The sequence below is a fragment of the Macrobrachium nipponense genome, chromosome 26 (assembly GCF_015104395.2).
Source record: "Macrobrachium nipponense isolate FS-2020 chromosome 26, ASM1510439v2, whole genome shotgun sequence".
Lineage (NCBI taxonomy): Eukaryota > Metazoa > Arthropoda > Malacostraca > Decapoda > Palaemonidae > Macrobrachium > Macrobrachium nipponense.
Window position 1 is genome coordinate 75262522 of NC_087215.1, and position 19862 is coordinate 75282383.

General features: G+C 39.7%; 1 protein-coding gene across 1 annotated transcript in view; it reads left to right on the forward strand.

Moving 5' to 3' along the window:
• Nucleotides 1–1386: 1386 nt before the first annotated feature.
• The window catches only part of LOC135200449 (monocarboxylate transporter 3-like), a 153285-nt gene continuing 134809 nt past the window's right edge, over nt 1387–19862 (forward strand). Inside the window, 2 exon segments of the mRNA XM_064229097.1 lie at nt 1387–1495; nt 17161–18105. Coding sequence (XP_064085167.1) covers nt 18055–18105 — 51 coding nt within the window. The 5' untranslated portion in view covers nt 1387–1495; nt 17161–18054.

Sequence of the window (19862 nt, forward strand, 5' to 3'; positions counted from 1 at the left end):
CTATTTAGACTCTGTCCCCCAAGTTTCTTCTGTGGTCACAAGAGTATGTGAGATGTGCGCTAAAGGTTTTCGCTTTCATCCGTGGTTACCTAACCAACGATTGTCCAATCTCAATGCTTCTGAAGAGACGACTGAAACTACTTATGACGTCTGATTCGAGAAGCGTTGTATACAATATTCTTAAAACAAGGAACTACCATCAAACGCTTGTTACCCTATGGAAGGACAGTACATAACGATCCATAATTGCTCCAGTTTATTCTTACAAGAATTAAACTATCAATTAAATAAACCATTAGTCTACTTTTTTTCATGCAAACCTGAGAGTAAACTTCAGCTAAACTTCATGGCATAAATACATCTCTGTGGTCCAGGTTGTGTTGGAGCAAGTTAATTTTTATTAAGTAAACCCAGAAGTGTTGATTTTTCACAATGACACGAAATTAACAATACTCCTTATAACGTAGTTTAGGAAAACATAACTATCTTGACTTGCACGTTCCTAAATGTTAGGTATACTTGCGCCTGTCATGAAATCCAGTGACTACCGGTTCGTTCCCAGATATAAAACATGTTCGTAGTTTTATCCTGATACTAACTATATACACCTAATTATAATGTACACACATGATATATATATTTATAGTCATTGATTTTTAACCACTTATATATCTTGGGATGTTACTACCCAATAGTTTTCATTCACATGGAGATGTAGCCTACCATTACAGCAAAACTAACCTCGTGTACACAAAAGCAGAATTCTTGTCCGTGTACGTGTGAGTGATTGTGTGTACGAACGTGTCATCTTTCCTGTAATGAGAAACCCTAGCTATCCACTCTTAGTGCATGAATGTGCATGTAGTCGTTGTTTTCTTCAAGTCTTTCTCTTCTCCAACACGTTAGTGACCTATTTTAATTTTTTTTAGACCGACGTGATTGCAAGGAACTGTAGTGAGATGAACTCAAACACGGATCACAACAGATTTCTCGGGTTACCCGCCTGTGATATTTGACCTTACAGGTTGCAACTATTACATAGATTTTATATTTAAAGACTGTTGTATGTGGTGTTATGTTATGCACGAAATAATGGTCATTAATTGACGAAGACAACAGAAAATGCACCTACTATTGGTGCAAGTAGGAAAAAATCGTTATCTACTCTATTTGAAAGCTAAACTGGACGACTGTTAAATCATATCCGCCGAAATTTAATAGCCCAGGATTTTGACACCATCTGTCACGTGGCCATGACGAGAACAAAAGACGATCGCCGAGGACTTAGGAGCCTTTCAAGAGTCTTTTTTTCTCTTTGCCAAGCCACCAACGCTGTTTAAACAACCAGCAACGTCCCCACTCGACCCCTCGTGCCCCTACCGAACCCGCCTTACGTTTTCTACGGCATTTTTCACCCAGAGGAGGAGGAGGGAGCCAGAGAGCTAAAGACCCGACGCCTGGGCTAAGAAGATTCAGTTGTGAACGAACCGTGAGTGTAAGCAAGTGTGTTCGGTGTTGCATCAGGGCTTCCTTTTGACTGTGTGTGTTGCTATGCACGGCATTTCTTTTTTAGAAATGTACCCTGGAAGTCTTTGTGAGAGTTAGCCTAGCTGTGTAGTTTGGTATATAGCGAACGCTTTATGGTTTTGAGTCTAAAGAACACTTGATATTATCGGTTTGAAAGGATATTCTAATGACAAAGTACGTGTATATTTAGATGCAGGCAGTTCAACGAGTACACCTTATATGCTCGATGTGCAGACCTTCAAAGACAAGAAAAAGAGTTTTTTTCGAGAACCTGTTGACGTTTTCTTAGACATGTTAAAGGCGACGTGGCTATTGCTCCTTATAAGATAGAATTCATACGGTGTAGATGGTAGATAAATTATAAATGACGTTTTGTTTTGCTAATACGTCGAAGAAAGTGTTCTCGACCAAGATGAAAACAATGCCAGCCATTATAAGCGTTAGGTTCACGAATTTTGTCGCTGGGAAGATGCGCCTCTTGTTGGAAATGTCTATACGAAACGCCCTTTATTTTTCTGGGAGTAAACATTAGAGTGTTCTTACACGATGCGTAATAGACGTCTTGGAGGTAAACGTGTTTTTCAGTTTCATGAGTTGCAATGAATAGGCAAGAGCTTGCTTTGTGGGTTCCTTTTACCATCCATATTGTTCGTTTTTAGGCGCGACCAAAAAGAAATAAATAATAGCAGCCGTTAAAGGTTTATCCCGACGAAGGTTATGTTAATACATTGTTCATACTTGAACACTTTTTATATTCATCATGTATTCCTATAGTTTTAGGCAGAGGTACTCCAAGTTTTGGCATTTGAAAAAGATGCATACGGTATTTCCCAAGTAATGTCCCATTTTTTATTGGTTTGCTCATCTGGTGCATATGTTTCAAGATTTTAGGCAGCTCAAATTCGTTAGCATATAGAATTTGATTAACGGATAAGCGAAACATCTTTGTAGTGTGTTCAGTGCGTAAACAATTAGGTCTATCCAAACGTGAGAGGAAATGGGCACAGACAAAAGGTCTTGGTGTCATTAAAAACAGGTATTAAAGTGAATTTGACGAGCAAGTCCGTTAGTCTTTGTACCGCCAGTGTACCCATACCATAACAATGACAGTATATAATGTATCATGGTCGAGATGGGCAGTCCTGAGCCTGGCAACATCTTGTTCTACACGGTACCTTCATTTTACTTCTAGTAGCGAGTGTTGAAAGGCGTCTGACCTCGGATTTGACCGACGTCAAGGCAGAAAGTGGTGTTCATTGTCCGTGGACCATTGTTCTTACACACATTAATTAGCATGTGGATTCACATTGGGTGTTATATAGGAGGTATTTAACTATTTGTAGCTGAAATATTGTTTGTTGTAGGAATAACATATTGACTCTAAGCTGTTCCTGTGTCGAGTAACGGGAACAAGTCTAAGGGCAGGGGAAAGAGTGATTGTGAAGAGCCATAACTCGGATAGGCATATAAAAATATCCTCTATGGGAAATGTGTGCAATGCACGGTCCTAGTCATTTAAGTTTCGTTTTAGTTACTTTCTTTTAGACTTGATTGGAAAGCAGGTGATTGTCAGCTTTTGATAGTGAACTTGACTTGTGATCTAATATAGTGTCTATGTACAGTGTAGTATATAGTTTGATTAAGACACCAGTAGGTAGCAAAAGATCAATTTAAATGTATATATTTTTACAAGACTTTTTAATATGTGGAATTTCTCGTGAGTAGTATATTCAAGTAGGTCACTACCTACCATTGCAGAAAAGTTAGTCTGGCAGGACATCCTTAACTCTTCATTAGGTCTAGATTTCAGAGGAGCCAGAGTTGATCCGAAGTTTTCCCGTACAGAAGGTTATAAGTTGGCAGTGCATTTTTTTTTTTTTTTTTTTTTTTTTTTTTTTTTTTAGGCAAGTGTTTGCTGCTGCATTTTAAATCTTAAATTCGACGTGGTGTATACCTTTATACGCGTGCGCGCTCGTAACCCCCAAATCAAATGAGCCTTCAATGTTGGAGAGGCGTCTCATTAACCATCAGCAGGGCAGTTCTATAAACATCATCATGTTTTTATTAGGTCGAGTCCGATTTGGATATGTTCCTTTAATAATCTCTTTTCCTTGATGCTAAGTTGTTTTGCTGCTTCAGTTATGAAGTACACATTTTTTCCCGTTAGGTTTTTTTTTTTTTTTTGTCTGCTGTATATTATCCTAATATAATATGCCTTCTCATTTCCCGTAACTGTTCCTCTGCAGACATCCGGTGCCGTTGTTGAAGGTTACGTGTTTATGTTCGCTGAGGCGAGATTTATTGATTATGAATTTGTTTTCTGTACATCATTATCGTGAGATGGGAAGTTTTCGTTAGTTGTGTACCTGCGTACTTCACATGTCAGCCCTAGACCGTGCATACAGCAAAAGTTTCCAGTACATCTTATAAACTGCAAGACACCGTTTCTATGTCATTTCTGATATAGCTATTTATTTTATAAGTCCCGTTACGTTTGCTGGTTTTGTTGATTATATTTTTTTCTTCGCTTAGCCCGTGGGGATTCGTGTATATGACAAAATTTACTGGTAACACTGCTGGTCGGTTGGTCAGGTTTCGTCCGGGTTTGGATGAAGCTGGTTTAGCTGGTCATTGCCTGCACGGGCTGTGGCCCAAGTCTAAGGAAAAAGCTTGCCCTTGCCGCAAGGTGGGCCAGTAAATGTGGCGAGGGACTACCATTATAGGAGGCTTGGTATGGAAAGTGCATTCTCCGGATTCCCTTTTCATTATAGGTCTATTCATAATTTTTCCCCCTCTACCGCTAGTGGAGATTGGATGTAATATAGCACGTGACATCCCGATGCTTGCATGTCAATCGGGATTTTGTAATATTTAGTTGCAATATAAATGAACGTAGCCTTTATAACCAGTCATGGAGCTCGGCAGTTGTCGGGTAGTTGATTTTTGTAGCTTTAATGTTGCATATAGTCTACAGCATGAGTTTTTTTTAAAGCGGTATCCAGGGATAAATTTTCTGACTTTTACCTAGTGTCCCGTAGTGATGGAGAAATAATTATACGCTTAAATGAAAATTATTTAATTCATGCAGTTTTTTCATAGCTTGCGATGTAGCTATTCTTTTTATATCCTCTCAGTCCTGTTTTATGCTAAGTATGGCAGCTCTCTCTCTCTCTCTCTCTCCCTCTCTCTCTCTCAAAAATGCGCAAGTTGTCCTGGTGATAGCGCTTTGTCTTGTCATGTAGTTCACATTCCACATAGTTATGTATCAAGTTTTGTATGCATTAGTCAGAGTGAATAATACTCAGTGAATTGAACTGATAGATGAAAATGGGCGAATGTTAATGGCGGCCTCTTGCCCAGTTTATAGCTCCATTGTGTTGACAGCTAGTTGTCGTTGGATTAAGCTGTCTCTTTGCCAACAGCTCTTAACATTTTGTTGTTTCGGCACGTGCTCTCAATGACGGATTGGCCTATTTTTTTTCCAATAAACTTTATTACGTCATGGGAACGGCGCACGGTTTTATTAGTTTAATGGAAAATGTTGATGATTCTTATTGATTCTGTTTCGTCTTTGCATTTTTATTAATGACTTGTTAGACTCGACCCCTTTTTAGTTTGGTATTAACCAGGTATGTATATCCACCTTTGTCAGAGACCAGGGTAAATTCATGCTAATGAAGATATCGTTTATTAATATAATTTGTCGACCACATAATATAGAGGGTGTATACAATACTTTGATACCCGAGGGGGCTAGTCCTCCATGTTTAGTACTAGCACCTCCGAGTAGGTGGATAGCCTACATACCGGGTTAATAGTTTCTGTACGAGTTCGATTAGGGTCACAGGCATTTTTTTGAAGCAATTTTTGGTGTCGGTGACTTCGTGTCATTTCTAAGGTCTTCATCATTTTGTCGCTAAGAGCTGTTTGGAAAGTGATGTTGAATCAGTTTGTTGTCATGTCTTGTTTGTAAAGTAGTCATACCTGTTCAGCCTTGGTGGTTTTAGCCAAGTGTTGGCAGTGAGCGATCGATTATAGTCGACGAAAAAGAAACGCAACACATGCTTCGGGGTTTTAGTATGGACATTGTCTGGCTTTTCTAGAAGATGGCTAAACGTTTTATATTTCCTGATTTCAATCGTCTAGTTTATCTGAACAAATGTCGTTCTTGTTGGTGAAGTTACAATACTTTCCAGAGGTTGTGGTAGTCGTAGGAGTTTGTATAATAACAGATGTGCTGGGAAATGAACGTGTGAAGTTCGGAAGCGCGTTGGTTATTTGTTTTTCTTTTGAGGTTGTGGTTAGTGGGCTACTGGACGTTAGTGAAATTCAGGACACTAGGCTGAGGACCTCGGTAGTGGACTTCTTACATGCGCCGAAGTTTCTTCGGCGCAATAGAATTTTCTGTACAACGTATAATGCGGTTTAAAATCGTCAGCTATGATCGGTGGGCGGTAGCGTTTCAGTTGCTCACCAGATAAGGTAGAGTGAGGTTGCGTCCCATACTCCCGTTAAGTGCTAACTTTAACCTTAAATACAATAAAAAAAAATTTGGTTAGAGGTTTGCAATGTGGTATGTATAATGATTGGAGGGTGGATGATCAAAATAACTATTTGCAGCCCTCTAGCCTCAGTACTGCTTTAGATCTGAGGCCGGACAGACAAAGCCGGCACAGTAGTTAACTTACAGAAAACTAAAAGTCGTGACCATGATTGATTCTTTAAAGGACTACTATGCTACCTTTGTATAATGCAGATTTGGGAGATTAATTCTCCCATCTTATCTTGCTGTCCGTCTTCGTCGTTCCTTAAAGGTACTCATTGTTGGTTAGGAACTGCTGGACAAGATCGTTTATGGTAGACTTATCTCAAACTCCATATGGTATTAAATAGTTTATCCTTAATTGAACGCGAGCAAGTTTCATCATGGAGGATATAGGTCTTTCCAGATCATACTGTGGTATTGTTTCTATTTATGTTGCATTTTGGATGCATAAAAACACCGCGGCAAGTCCTGTACACATGCTGACATATGGCATTTCGAAGACTTCTCAATATCCAGGCGATCTATTTAGCGACATTCTATTTCGCGCTAACAAAGAACGAGCCTCGACAGGTTAAGAAGAGAACTGTATTTGCAGAAGTAATTGACATAGTTTAGGTGTGTTCAGGCGCTGTGATCAGACATGCAACTCTTGTTGAAATGTTATGCCCATTGTTGAAAGCAGTGACGTGAGTGAATATGGTCTTATTTCTCAAGGTCCCCTGAAGCATTAGCTTCAGTAGGCCAATGCCCTTGAAGAGGTAGTCGCATAAAATTACACTCGAGAATGTCTGGTACTAAAAGTTGGTTTATTGGCTTGGCTATGATAGGTTATGTCATCTATGCTATAAAATGGGCCCAATTTTATGCTGTTATTTGGCCATATTCTTGCTCATAAAATGGTACTAAACATTTGGAGGCATTTCTGCTGTCTCATTGCATTGTGTTAGGAGAAATGATACGTGAGATTATGTATAAAAAAAATGTAAATGTAGTTTTTGACAAGCCAGTATGTTTTACGTTAACTGAAGTGAGTATTATTCTGATAGCGAAGGAACTTTTTAATTTTTGTGTAGAAAGCTGACTAACATTCCAGACTGAATATCTCCGTAGGGGGTAGTGCCGTCAGTGCACCTCGTGCGGTGCACTGTAGGCATTACTTATGGTTCTTTGCAGCGTCCCTTCGGCCCTATAGCCTTTTATTGTACCTTTGTACATATGCCCTTTCTTCCATCTTATAGTCTACACTCTCCTAACAGTCGTTTCATAGTGGAACTTCGAGGGTTTCCTCCTGTTACACCTTTCAAACATTTTGACTCTGAATTTCTCTTTCAGCGGTAAATGGCCTCATAGCTCCCAGCGCTTGGCTTTGCCCCAAAATTCTATATTCCATTCCTTTCCACGCCGAACATATGATGATGATTGCAATCTAATTCGGCGAGTAATAAATGAACTTTTTTACAGTTAATGAGTTATAAACGTAAGTCTTTATAATGAGCTTCATTACCAAGGGCGTTCATTACCAAAATAATAAACATGTTTATAGTACTAATTTATGCAAAACCAATAACTTAAACATAAAATTGAAGACTCCAATTATGCAGGAGCCATGATGCCGACGAGCAAACACTAGATGACAATTATAAAATATGTATAAGAAGCAACTTATTTTGAAAACGTACATAGAAAAAAAGTGAACAAAGCGAAGGGTAACCTTACTTATCAATTCTTTCCCAATATAGTCTAATGAGACAGTACGAACACCTCAGATGTTCATTAAAAAAATATGGATTAATGTAATGTATGCACATACGTACATTATAGATATTGATTCTAATCAATGCCACGTGATTTTTATATCTCATAACCTCATGGACAAATGAAATACTGAGGTACGTAGTGGCATATATATATTGTGAAGCCTTACCGCAGTGTATCTGTCCTTAGTTGGTGGTTTTTAGACGTAGCCGAAACCGGTCAGGATCTACACCTAGTATTTCATTTTTCCATATGGTTTTAAATATATATATTATATATATACATAAAGATTATGGGTTGATTATGTTTTTTTGTCCGTTATGAATTCTTATTAACATCAGCACTGAGTACTTTAATCTTACTGACAATACTGTTTTATTTCGTGCTGACTTTGTGTGACCAAGAGCAGTTTGGTGGTTCGAAGTTTCTTGTAAACTTTCGTGATTGCTGCTACTTGTATCACTTATATTAGATCGTTTACTTTTATTCTGTACTTATACTTTGTGTACACGTGTGCATGTGCGTGAATGAGAGAGAGAGAGAGAGGTTTGTGTTTGTTTGTTTGTATGGTGTTTTTACGTTGTATGGAACCAGTGGTTATTCAGCAATGGGACCAACGGCTTTACGTGACTTCCGAACCACGTCGTGAGTGAACTTCCATCACCAGAAATACACATCTCTCACTCCTCAATGGAATGGCCGAGAATCGAACCCGCGACCACCGAGGTGGGACGCTAACACCAAAACAACCACACCACTGAGGCGCTGGAATTTGGGTGTGGGAAACTTATTGACACTATTTTCAATTAGATTCTATGGTTAGTTTTTAAGATATGGCGTCCCGCTTTTTCAGGGAAGGGTCGATACTCCGTTCCAGTTCGGGAATGGGCGACCGACTGGAATAGGCGACCGGGAATAGTGTCATTGCAGCAAAGTCTATTAAAAAAAATGAACAGTGACATATTCTAAGGTAATATTTAGTCTATAAATTAGAAATGAAAACGCATGTCGTTTGGCAGTCGAAAATCGTTAACTTAATGAGACATCATTAGATGCTGCAGCGCCTCAGTGGAGTGATCGGTATGGTCTAGGCCTGCCACCTCGGTGGCCACGAGTTCAATTCTCGGGCATTGCATTGAGGTGTGAGAGATGTGTATTTCTAGTGATGGAAGTTCACTCTCGACGTGGTTCGAAAGTCGCATAAAGCCGATGGTCCCGTTGCTGATTAACCACTGGTTCCATGCAACATAAAAACACCATACAAACAAACATTAGATGTTGCGCCGTTCGTCTTTAATCTAAGGAACCATTAGGCTGACATCTTAATGGGTTGATCTGGTCATCAGCTGCTGATGACTGATTTAACAGGTATAGAGGAAGTTTTTTTTTTTTTAAAGCCGGGGTTTGCGAACACCCTCTGGGGTTCAGGAGAGGATTTTCTAGTGGTTATATATGGCAATTTTTTTTTGAGAGAGAGAGATTGCTTTTTCGTCCTTCCTGAATTTACAATTGAAAGGTTTTAGCATTGATTTTTTCTTCTTTTTCATCGTTTGAGATATAATGCTAGTAGAAAGCACAACTTTGCTCTTTTTATTTATCGATGGCCTAATTTTCCCGATTCTAAGAAACCTTTGGGATTTGATACCTCCCTCCCCCTCACCTCTCTCTCTCTCTCTCTCTCTCTCTCTCTCTCTCTCTCTCTTTCAGAAGACGATTGTGTTCTAGAGCAACTAAAATGTTTAAACATAGTGTTTTAATATAGTGTTATCACATGTTTCATTTAACTCCTCACTGCTCTTAAAGTAACTCAGGTTTTGCAAGATTCATGTTACATGTTTTCTCCTTTCGGATTGCTGACTGATTTATTTAGTTAATAATGCTTGAACAGAGGTCTATTCATTCCGTCCACCATTGTTGCAAGCGAGGTCTTTGCAGCGTCCCTTTGGCCCCTAGCTGCAACCCCTTCCATTCATTTTACTGTGCTTCCGTTCATATTTTCTTTCTTCCATCTTGCTTTTCACCCTCTCCTAACAATTATTTCAAAGTTCAATGCTTTGAGGTTTTCATCCTGTTATACCTTTCGGACCCTCGTACTGTCAGTTTTCATTTCAGCGTTGATTGACCAAATAGTTCCCAGCGCTTGGCCTTTGGCCAAAACACTTATATTCCACAAGCAAGGTCCTTTAAATATCTTCTGAGTATATTTAAAGGACCTTGGTGACAAGGATAGAGCAACCTCCCTTTAACCCCAGTAGATAAATGATGTGGACACCGCGCTCTTAACGAATCTTGACAACAACATTCAAGAAGATGGCCGCTTACGTAGTACCTTTGATGCTGAACGATATGAAAGCGACGCCTTCTCTCTCAAGTGACTAAAAGATCGGCCGTGAACGAAAGCTGGTGTGATCTTTTGATGCCAGCTGATTCTGAGGCGTTCCGGAGCTCTGATCTCAGATTTGTCTTTTAATCGTTGGAGCGCGTACGCCGTGGATATCGGCGACCATCGGATTGCACAATTCACACTCCGGAATTTTTTTCCTGTTTATGGTTTCCTTCGCCTCGACTGTCTCCTTGTTTCCGTCAGGGTTGCAATACCAGGTAAGGGTTTTGTGCCGGTGAGTCTTCGATTAAAGTGAAAGTAGTCGTGCTAAGGATAGCGGCCCCTATACCCTCCATCTTTCGTGACATCATCCTCCTCCTCCCCCTCCTCCTCTTCTTTATCTTTGCCATCGAGTTCCTCTTTCAGCGACGACAGTGTTGTCGGTCTAAGCTCAAAACAAAACAAACCTTGACCGTGATTTAAGTTTTTTTGGCTAGCTGCCCTCTGCCTCCAAGGGCAGTTTGTACACTCGTCAGTACGTGCTAAAATGTGCTCTCTCACACGAAGGATCTTATCGGCCACATGTACAACATTATATGTGCGTGTGTGTTTGTAGTTATAGTACTGTAAATATGGCGAACTGACAAGTTGCTAATGGTACGTAATTTGCGGTAACTGTCTACGATTACCAAGAGGACTCGTAAATGGGATAAATGTTAGCGAGGAAATTACTCTGGCCTGTAATATTACATACCGTATAGCCAAGATTTTTTTTATATTTTATTTTATTTTATTTTATAATTTTTTTCTGTACCGCTATTCATAACCCCTTTCTTCCAACGAAAACGATTGAATGCGATGTTGCTCCAATGATGAAATTTATCATCGCAAGCAAAGCTACTATGGTAGATTCACATCAACCGTGCATATGACGTCTAGGCCAGTCCCTTACGACGCTCCTGATTGGCTGTTGATAAGCCAGTCACATGGCTGGAAGTGGAATCTGTCTCTCGAGAGAGTTCACATAGGCAGAATGTATGTTCTACCTCTCCTGAAAGACATATCCCCCCAGGAGAGGTGGAACATACATCCTTTCCATGTGAACACACTCGAGAGACTGAGAGTTTCCAGTCCTGTGATTGCCTTATCAACAGCCAATCAGGAGCGTCGTAAGGGATTGGCCTAGACGTCAAATCCACGGTTGATGTGAATATTAAAGTATGGAAACTCCATCTCACGTTCTGCGCTTTTAACAAATTTTTTATTAGTTTAATTTTAACTTTTTTTTTTAAATTTAATTAAGCCATCTGTAATGAAATTTTGAATTGTATAGATTTATTGATCCTTGACCATCGGAAATTGCCAGAACGAAGCTTTTCTTGTTACTTAACCGTTACATGTTGATGGCTTATCCAGGTTCCGTACCGTTTCCATATCGCTCGTAGGACCCTCATCATCAGGTTAACAGTATTCATCGGATAACTCCTCGTTGGACGAGTGGGTTACATGCTCGCCAAGCGTTCCGGTAGTTTAGAGTTCGATTCCCCGTCCTGCCAGTGCGGAATCGGAGGAATTTATTTCTGGTGATTAGAAATCAATTTCTTGATATAATGTCGTTCGGATCCCACAATAAGCTGTAGGTCCCGTTGCTAAGAGATGCTAAGAAGCCAAGTGGTTCCTAGTAATCCTTCGGGCCAGCCCTAGGAGAGCTGTTAATCAGCTCAGTGGTCTGGTTAAACTAAGATAGACTTTTAACTTATTGAGCGGGTGTATTTGATCACACTGCAGATTCCACACTCACTGCTTGCTCTTCCACGTCACAGCATCGACTAAACAAAAAGGTTCGAAGTTTCTTTTTGAAGGACTCCAAACCCTCAATCTGCCTCAGCCCAGGAGCTGCATGAATATAAAGGCTCTGGAGCCATAGACTGAGGGAGAACAAGGCTTGACCAACTTGTAACCATCTGTAGCTAGTCGTCTTCTACCCGTATATACGGGTCGGATAAAGGGGGACAAGAGGCTTGATGAGTATCTCTGGACTCTAAACAACCAACAGTGGCCTCGAACACTGATCACTGCATCTGGCTCTTTTGTGAATGGAATTTTTCTTCACAAAACTCAGGACTCTATCGAAGTATACGGCTGTGCCAATATTTTTAAGTGAAGGGATTCTGAGTTTATAACATGGGGCGTTTATTGGAATGAGTTTATTTAGATTTTGACTTCTTTAGTGTTTAGATGGACGGTGAATTTATTGGATTGCGTTTTTTGAGATGTTTGTATAAACATGATGAATTATTGGATGAGTTTAGATGTTTATAACATGATGAATTATTGGATGAGGTTTAGAATGTTTCTTAATAAAATGGTGAAACTTAATTGGATGAAGGTTTTTTAGATTTTGTTTATAAAATGGTGGTGTTAATTTTGGCGGAGTGTAGGATGTTCGAATGAATTATAACATAGTGGATTTTGATTGGAGGAGTGTAGTATTTTGTTTATAACCTGATGAAATTATTGGATGCGTTTAGATTGTTTATAACTATTGCGTGAATTTTTATGGCTGGGGAGTGTTAGATTTTTATAAACATGGTGGTGAATTATTGGATGAGTTTAGATGTTTATAACATGGTGAATTATTGGATGAGTTTAGATGTTTATAATAGTGAATTATTGGATGAGTGTAGATGTTTATAACATGGTGAATTATTGGATGAGTTTAGATTCACTGTAATTATCCCACTTACCCTGTTTTACTGGTCACGTATATATCTGCTGCAGATATATACATGAATATGCGTGTGACCCTTTCTCATGAAAAGCTGCCAGTACCAGAGGAATGTTGTAGTTCTGATATATAATTTTAACAGTGTTTTCTAATTTCTTATGAGTATTATGGAGACGCACAGATTTTAGGCCAAGGGACAAGTGCTGCGCCCTGTGAGGTCATTCAACGCTGAAACGGAAATTGGAAGTAACAAGTTTTGAAAGGTGTAAAAGGAAGAAAACCTCAAAGCAGTTGCACTATGAATCATTAGGAGAGATTGGGGAGTCAGTCGGAAGGGAATACGAACGGCGGTACAGTAAAAAAATAAATTTGAAAGGGGTTGCAGCTAGGGACCGAAGGGACGCTGCAAAGAACGTCAATTTGTGCCTGCAGTGCGCCAAACGAAGTGCAATGACGGCGCTACCCACTACGAGGTAGTTATTACATCTGTCACTTCATGTTGTAAGACGAAGTATTATAGGGCTCCCAGTTCTGACACGAAGAACGACAAATTACTTAATTCTCTCTTTGTTTCAAGTTAGAAACTGAACGTCGGATTTGCTTCAAAAGTCGTAACAGCGTGAATTGGAAAGGACTGCTTTGGATGAAGAGGGAATTGAATGACCCCAAGTTACTCTGTACCTGAGAAAGGTGTACTTCGCGTAAACAAGTCATGTCCTTCTCAATGTCGTTCAAATATATACCTCTGGGAGCGGTCGGGTGTTTTTGTTCCGTTGTTAGAATACAATTGTCTGAACTTGGGGTTTATTTAATGCCGGTTCCTCGTTTAACGTGACAGGAGTCAGAAGTGATCGACTTTCAGTCGTGAACATTTGATACAGTCTTGTATCATTTATGGATTTATTCGTCAGGCGTTTGAGCAATGATCTGAATGACTCTTTGTTATTGACGCGTAAGTGGCGGCAGTGTAGGGTAATGCTTGTTGATCCTCGCTCACCTGGTTTGTTGACAGGGTTGTAGCAGTAACCTGACGTAGTAGTAATTAGATGATGGCAAGGTCTCTACAAAAAATCTGTAGACCTTGGATAAAGGTTAGCGATGAGTTCACAAGGAACGCCTTACGTCTCTCTCTCTCTCTCTCTCTCTCTCTCTCTCTCTCTCTCTCTCCTCTCTCTCTCTCCTCTCTCTTTCTCTCTCTCTCTCTCTCTCTCTCCTCATGCCCTCTCCCTCTCCCTCTCTCTCTCTCTCTCTCTCTCTCTCTCTCTCTCTCTCCCTCTCTCCCTCTCTCTCTCTCCCCCTCTCTCTCTCTCTCTCTCACTCTCTCTCCCTCTCTCTCTCTCTCTCTCTCTCTTTCCCTCTCTCTCTCCCTCTCCCCTCTCCCATCTCCCTCCTACTCTCTCTCTCTCTCTCTCTCTCTCTCTCTCTCTCTCTCTCTCTCTCTCTCTATCCGATAGGATTGTTCGCTCTTGTTTTGGCCCCTTTGTTTTGTATGAGATGAGCAACACTTCGAAGATTCCTTCTGATGCCAAGTCGTCTTGAAGCTGTGCCCAGACGGGGCTAGGCCGAACCCCTGCGCCCCCGCCAGGGTGTGTCGTTGTTTACAAAGTTCAGTAATTTTGCTTTTAAGTAGAGATGTCCGTCCTGTGGCCCAAGGCAGCCGCCGGCTTTCTCTAAAGGTGCTATTGTGTGGCTGCGCTCCAGAGGATACAATTTTGACGAATCCGAACGCTGCCTCTTCAAAGTTCTGGGAAAAATGGACAACGTTTCTTCATCTTGAAGTGAACTTTCTTTCCTATTTTGTAACGGAGTGGACGAGTGAGAAATGGACGACATTCTGTAACACTGCACTTAGAATACCGTCGCACCTCGTTCGATGTCAAATGTTTTTATACAACCTTGCTCCCGTGGAATAAGATTTGACCTTGAAGATCTCAAAGTTCGACCGCGATCTTGTTTGTGTTGGACAGCGTCTTGTTTGGTGAATGGCATTGATTCGATTGTTACGTAACGGGCGTAAATAAAACACCTTTTTTGTTTTTGACCGTTTCATTAGGTAACCGCTGGCGAACCCTCAATGCCATGCATGACGTGTTTTGATATTGTGGATTTAGCGCGTGGGCTTTTATCAGGCATAAGAATAACTTAAAATACTTCTATTATTATTATTATTATTATTATTATTATTTCATAGTTGAACTGGACTTCCGGATTTAATGTTTAGAGTTTTTTTTTTAACAAAGATATAAAGGGAGGTTTGAAGGAACCGAACAACTAAGTATAACAACACCAAAGGGAACATTTACTTAATCGAAAGCTTTGCAGTTGAGGGGCCACAAACGAGTAATATGCAAAGAACAATCGCTACGGTCTTCAGTGAGCCACAAAAGATACACTGTAGGCAGCTACGTCCCTACACAACACAGCTGAGGATCAACAGCATTTGTATGAATTTAACCACAACTGCTAGCGCCTCAGTGTCGTGATCGGTATGGGGTTGGCCTGCCACCTCGGCGGCCGCAAGTTCGATTATCGGGCATTCCATTGAGGTTTGAGAGATGTGTATTTCTGGTGATAGAAGTTCACGAATCTCGACGTGGTTCTGAAGTCACGTCAAGCCGTTGGTCCCGTTGCTGAATAACCACTGGTTCCATGCAACGTAAAAACACCATACAAACAAACAAAAAACCACAACTGCTCATAGTCTTTCAAGGAATTTCTTTAGTGTTTAATCATTCAAACTCTATATGGGGCGTCTCTCGTGTAAGACTGTGTCACAGGTCTGACAACACGGTTTTATGTATAGTGGGGGTTTGGCGATGAACTAGGCATATTTGTTAACTGCATAGTTTTCTTTATAGAATGTTTGAAAAATCATGCGCGGTTGGGAAGAAAATTGAACAAGATAGGCAATTAGTAGTTAATTGTGTAGGTTTTTTATGTTATAGAATGTTTGAAAAATGCTTGCGGATCAGAAGGGGAATAGGACAAGAACTAGGCATTTAGTATTTAACTATATACTTTTTTTCTATGTAACCGAATATTTGAAAAATCATGCGTGCGGATTAGAAGGAAAATTGAAGAAGAACTAGGCATATGAGTAGTTAACTGCATAGTTTGTTTCATGTAACAGAATGTTTGAAAAATCATGCGTAACGGATTGGAAGGAAACTGAACAGAAAGTACTTCTACATTAAACTTGCGGCAGAGTTGTTTAATACTCGGTTGTCTGAGGCCTGAATGAAGTTTCTGTTTATTTGAAACTTATAAGAAGCTCACTTTATTGTTTGATGTATGAGGGTGGAAGGTTGGCTCTCTGGTGTATTTATTGTCTAGAGAAAAGTCACAGCTTTTGTCTTTTTTAGTTAATACTGTATTGGTTGTGTCCTACACGTTATACAAACCATCGGTCCTTTACATAAGGAATTACTTTCAGGGTCAGCTGGAACTAATTCCTTATGTAAAGGACCTCAGGTTTGTATAGTTAGGAAAAATACAATTAACTTTCAAAAATGGTGCTTTTTACACCCTTTGGCCAAGGTCGTAGGGAAGTGTACGCCTCAATAATTACATGGGATACATTTCTAGGCTTTATTTCGATTAAATGAACAAGAAAGTGTATTCACCTTCAGATAGAACGGTATCTCCTGTCAGCTTTCAGTTAGCTTTAAGTTATCGCACCTCACATTTTATTTTTAGAGATTTTTTTTTTTTTTGAGACTACCTCCCTAATCTCTTAAGGACTTGGTGCAACTGCTAGGGCTTTACCGCATTATCCTTTCACTTTGTTTCACTTTGGTTTTGTGTACAGCCCTCCACAGGTATAATTCCCTCTCTGGCGGGCCCGCGTACGTTTTCAAAATAAGTTGCTGCTTATATTTCATAAATACGCGCCACTTTTTTTTTTTTTTTACACTTCAGCATCTGAGCGCTTGAATCTTAAAGTAGCTAATATCGGTGGCAAATTTGTGGTTGCACATACTCATTCAGGCGGTGTCTTTTTTTTATTCAGGTGATGTCTTTTTGGTATATGAAGGAAAAGTAATAATTCGCACGCTAACGCTGGCTACTTTTGTGCATAATTTAATGGGGAAATGAGTGAGAATGTAAAAAAAAAAAAAGTGCGCTGGGGTGACTTTATATATATATATATATATATATATATATATATATATATATATATATATATATATATATATATATATATAATCCTGCATTGAATTTGTGTGATACATAACAACTCTATATTTCAATGAATAACATTTTCTTTGTATTTCTTTTCAGATTATTTTGTAACACATTAGAGGAGAAGGGTGCTTCGGCCGAGCAACAGTTCTATGAATTTCATGTGTGTGATATTCGTGACTGTGAAAAGCTTCGTAGAAAACGAGGCGGTTGTAACCACGTGACGTCACAGCGCCCTTGAGAAAAAGTAGGAAAAAAAAAGAACGTCGCAGTTCTCGACCTGATTGACTCGTGAAAAGTGGGCCTCAAACGACGCAGTGATATATACTACGGTTCGAAGAAAAGTCTAAATAAACAAAGCAAGAAAGGAAATCTAGTTATTGGCATCCCCCCGTCGTGGTGTGTACCCCGTCCGAGTACACCTACACCGAAACCGGTCAGTTTCTGGCCGTTGTGAGCTATTTGCACCGCAACGGATAAACTGGCCTGTCATAGTCCTCGTGGTATCAAGACGGAGTCGGAATTGAACTGAAAAATAACAGATTGCTAAAGATTATAATAACGGTTTGATGAGCGGCGAAACCATTCCCAACTCGCCCTGACGAAAAAAGACAGATTGTGTGACTGGAACTCCATTTCCTCTTGCTGACCTTAAAATACCACCCCCCATAAAAAAATATACGTTACAGATGAGTGTCTTTAACTAAACCCTTTGGAGGGTTGAGGTTCATTCTGAAACCCTTCGAAGATAACGCGTCCACTCTTCTCCTCGGCCGTCAGGAGGTTCTGCAGGGCGCCGGCGTTGGTGGCAACCTTCTTCTCCAGTCGAACCCTCATCCTCTTCTCTCTTTTCCAAGCCCGTCTCTGTAAGCACCAGTTGTAGGACCCTCGCTGCTGCTGCCTCTGCCGTTGCTGCTACTTCTCCTTCTTCTTCTTCTTGTTCTTCCACTTCTTCAGTAGCAGCTCCTGGTCAAAGGGGAAAAAGTCGGCGCCATGCAGGGAAAATCGTCTGGACCACCGAGGATCAAGTCGGAGAGGAGCGTGGTGAGTATACCCGACGGAGGCCATGTTTAAACTTCAGTATATAATACTTATGTATTTCCGTTGCGATTTATTGGATTTCATGCTTGTTAAAACGTTCAAAAATTGACCAAGACGACTTCTGACAAGGGTAGAGTCGTTGATCAGTATAATTCTGGTCAATTGAACGTGGTATGGTAAGATTTCACGCTTGTTTTATTTCGGTAACATGGGGCTCAGTACAAGCATTGTCTTAACTTTGAATGAAAAAAAAAATGAAAATGAGAAATAGATTGGTTATGTACGATTTATAGACTAGATTGGTTATTTTTAAGAGGGTAATTTCCTATCTTATTGACCAATGGAGAGGAATGTGACCAAATTACCTTGACCTCCTATGACCTTGCTTGACCTAAACGTTGCACAAAATCGTAAGTTGTTCGACTTGAATTCCACACGAGGAAGTCGTATACTTGCTACTATATAAATTGATTGCTGCATTACAAGGTCCTATAGATGCAAGTATTGTGTATGTACTCACAAGTTTGTCCAGCATGGTGTACTATAGTAGGTTCACATCAACCGTGCATTACATGTCTAGGCCCGTCCATGACGACGCTCCTGATTGGGTGTTGATAACCCAATCACAGGGCTGGAAACTCTCTTGCTCGAGAGTTCACATGGGTAGGATCTATGTTCCGCCTCTCCTGAGGGATACGTTTTTCAAAAGTATCCCTCAGAAGAGAGTTAAGATGAATAATAATCTTTGTAACAGGGATTCATTAAAAAACCGGGAAAAGTCTCGAACTGTTCTGTTTAAATTAAATTAGGTTTCTTTACATTTTGTGATTATGGCGAGGTTAAATGACAGAAAAATGAGCAAGTGAGGGTTTTGTATTTTTTATGATAATTGATTTTTTCTTATATAAGAACAGTTTTAACAATGTAGATTAGTAGCAAAAATCATTGAATGGCTCTTGATTTATTTTTCCATTTAAGCGGTATCATTGTGAACAAGAGCAGCTGATACAAGTTTCATTAGAAGGACTGACGACATATCTCCTGCCTCGATGTTGACGTAGTTCTTTAAAGGAAAGGACTAAGAAGCAGTTGACTATATAATATATTATATGTAATGTATATAATTTATCTATATTATATTTAATGTATAGTATATATAATGTTGTATTATACTGCATACATATAAGTATGTGTGTATGTATATATGTGAATAACTTTATCACGAAATATATAAAACGTGATGCTGTGTAGAAATAAAGGTAATGCCACGGAGTTCTCGTCTTTTCATTTTCCTCCGTGGCATTACCTATATATATATAATATATATATATCATCATCATCATCAGCCATTGCTAGTCCACTGCAGGACAAAGGCCTTAGATATGTCCTTCCACTCCCTTCTGTTTATGGTCTTTCTGTGCCATTCTATTCCCGCAAATTTTCTTAGCTCGTCAATCCATCTTCTTCTCTTCTCTTGCTCTGTTTCGTTTGCAATCTCTAAGGACCCATTCTGTTATTCTTTCATCTATTATCTGACATTCTCATTATTATGTCCTGCCCAAATATAGACTTATACTTTGAGACCTTAAAAAGGTCCCCCGAAGTGAAGGTATCCTGAGGTACCTTTGTCGGTGAACCAGAAAAATAAATAAATAAAAATAGAAAGCGTTCTCTCGTCCTTGTGAAGTAAGGTCGTTTCAAATCATTTGTTTTTTTATTGTTTATGTGAATTTAGCTCTTAAATATTGTAGCTGCTTCCC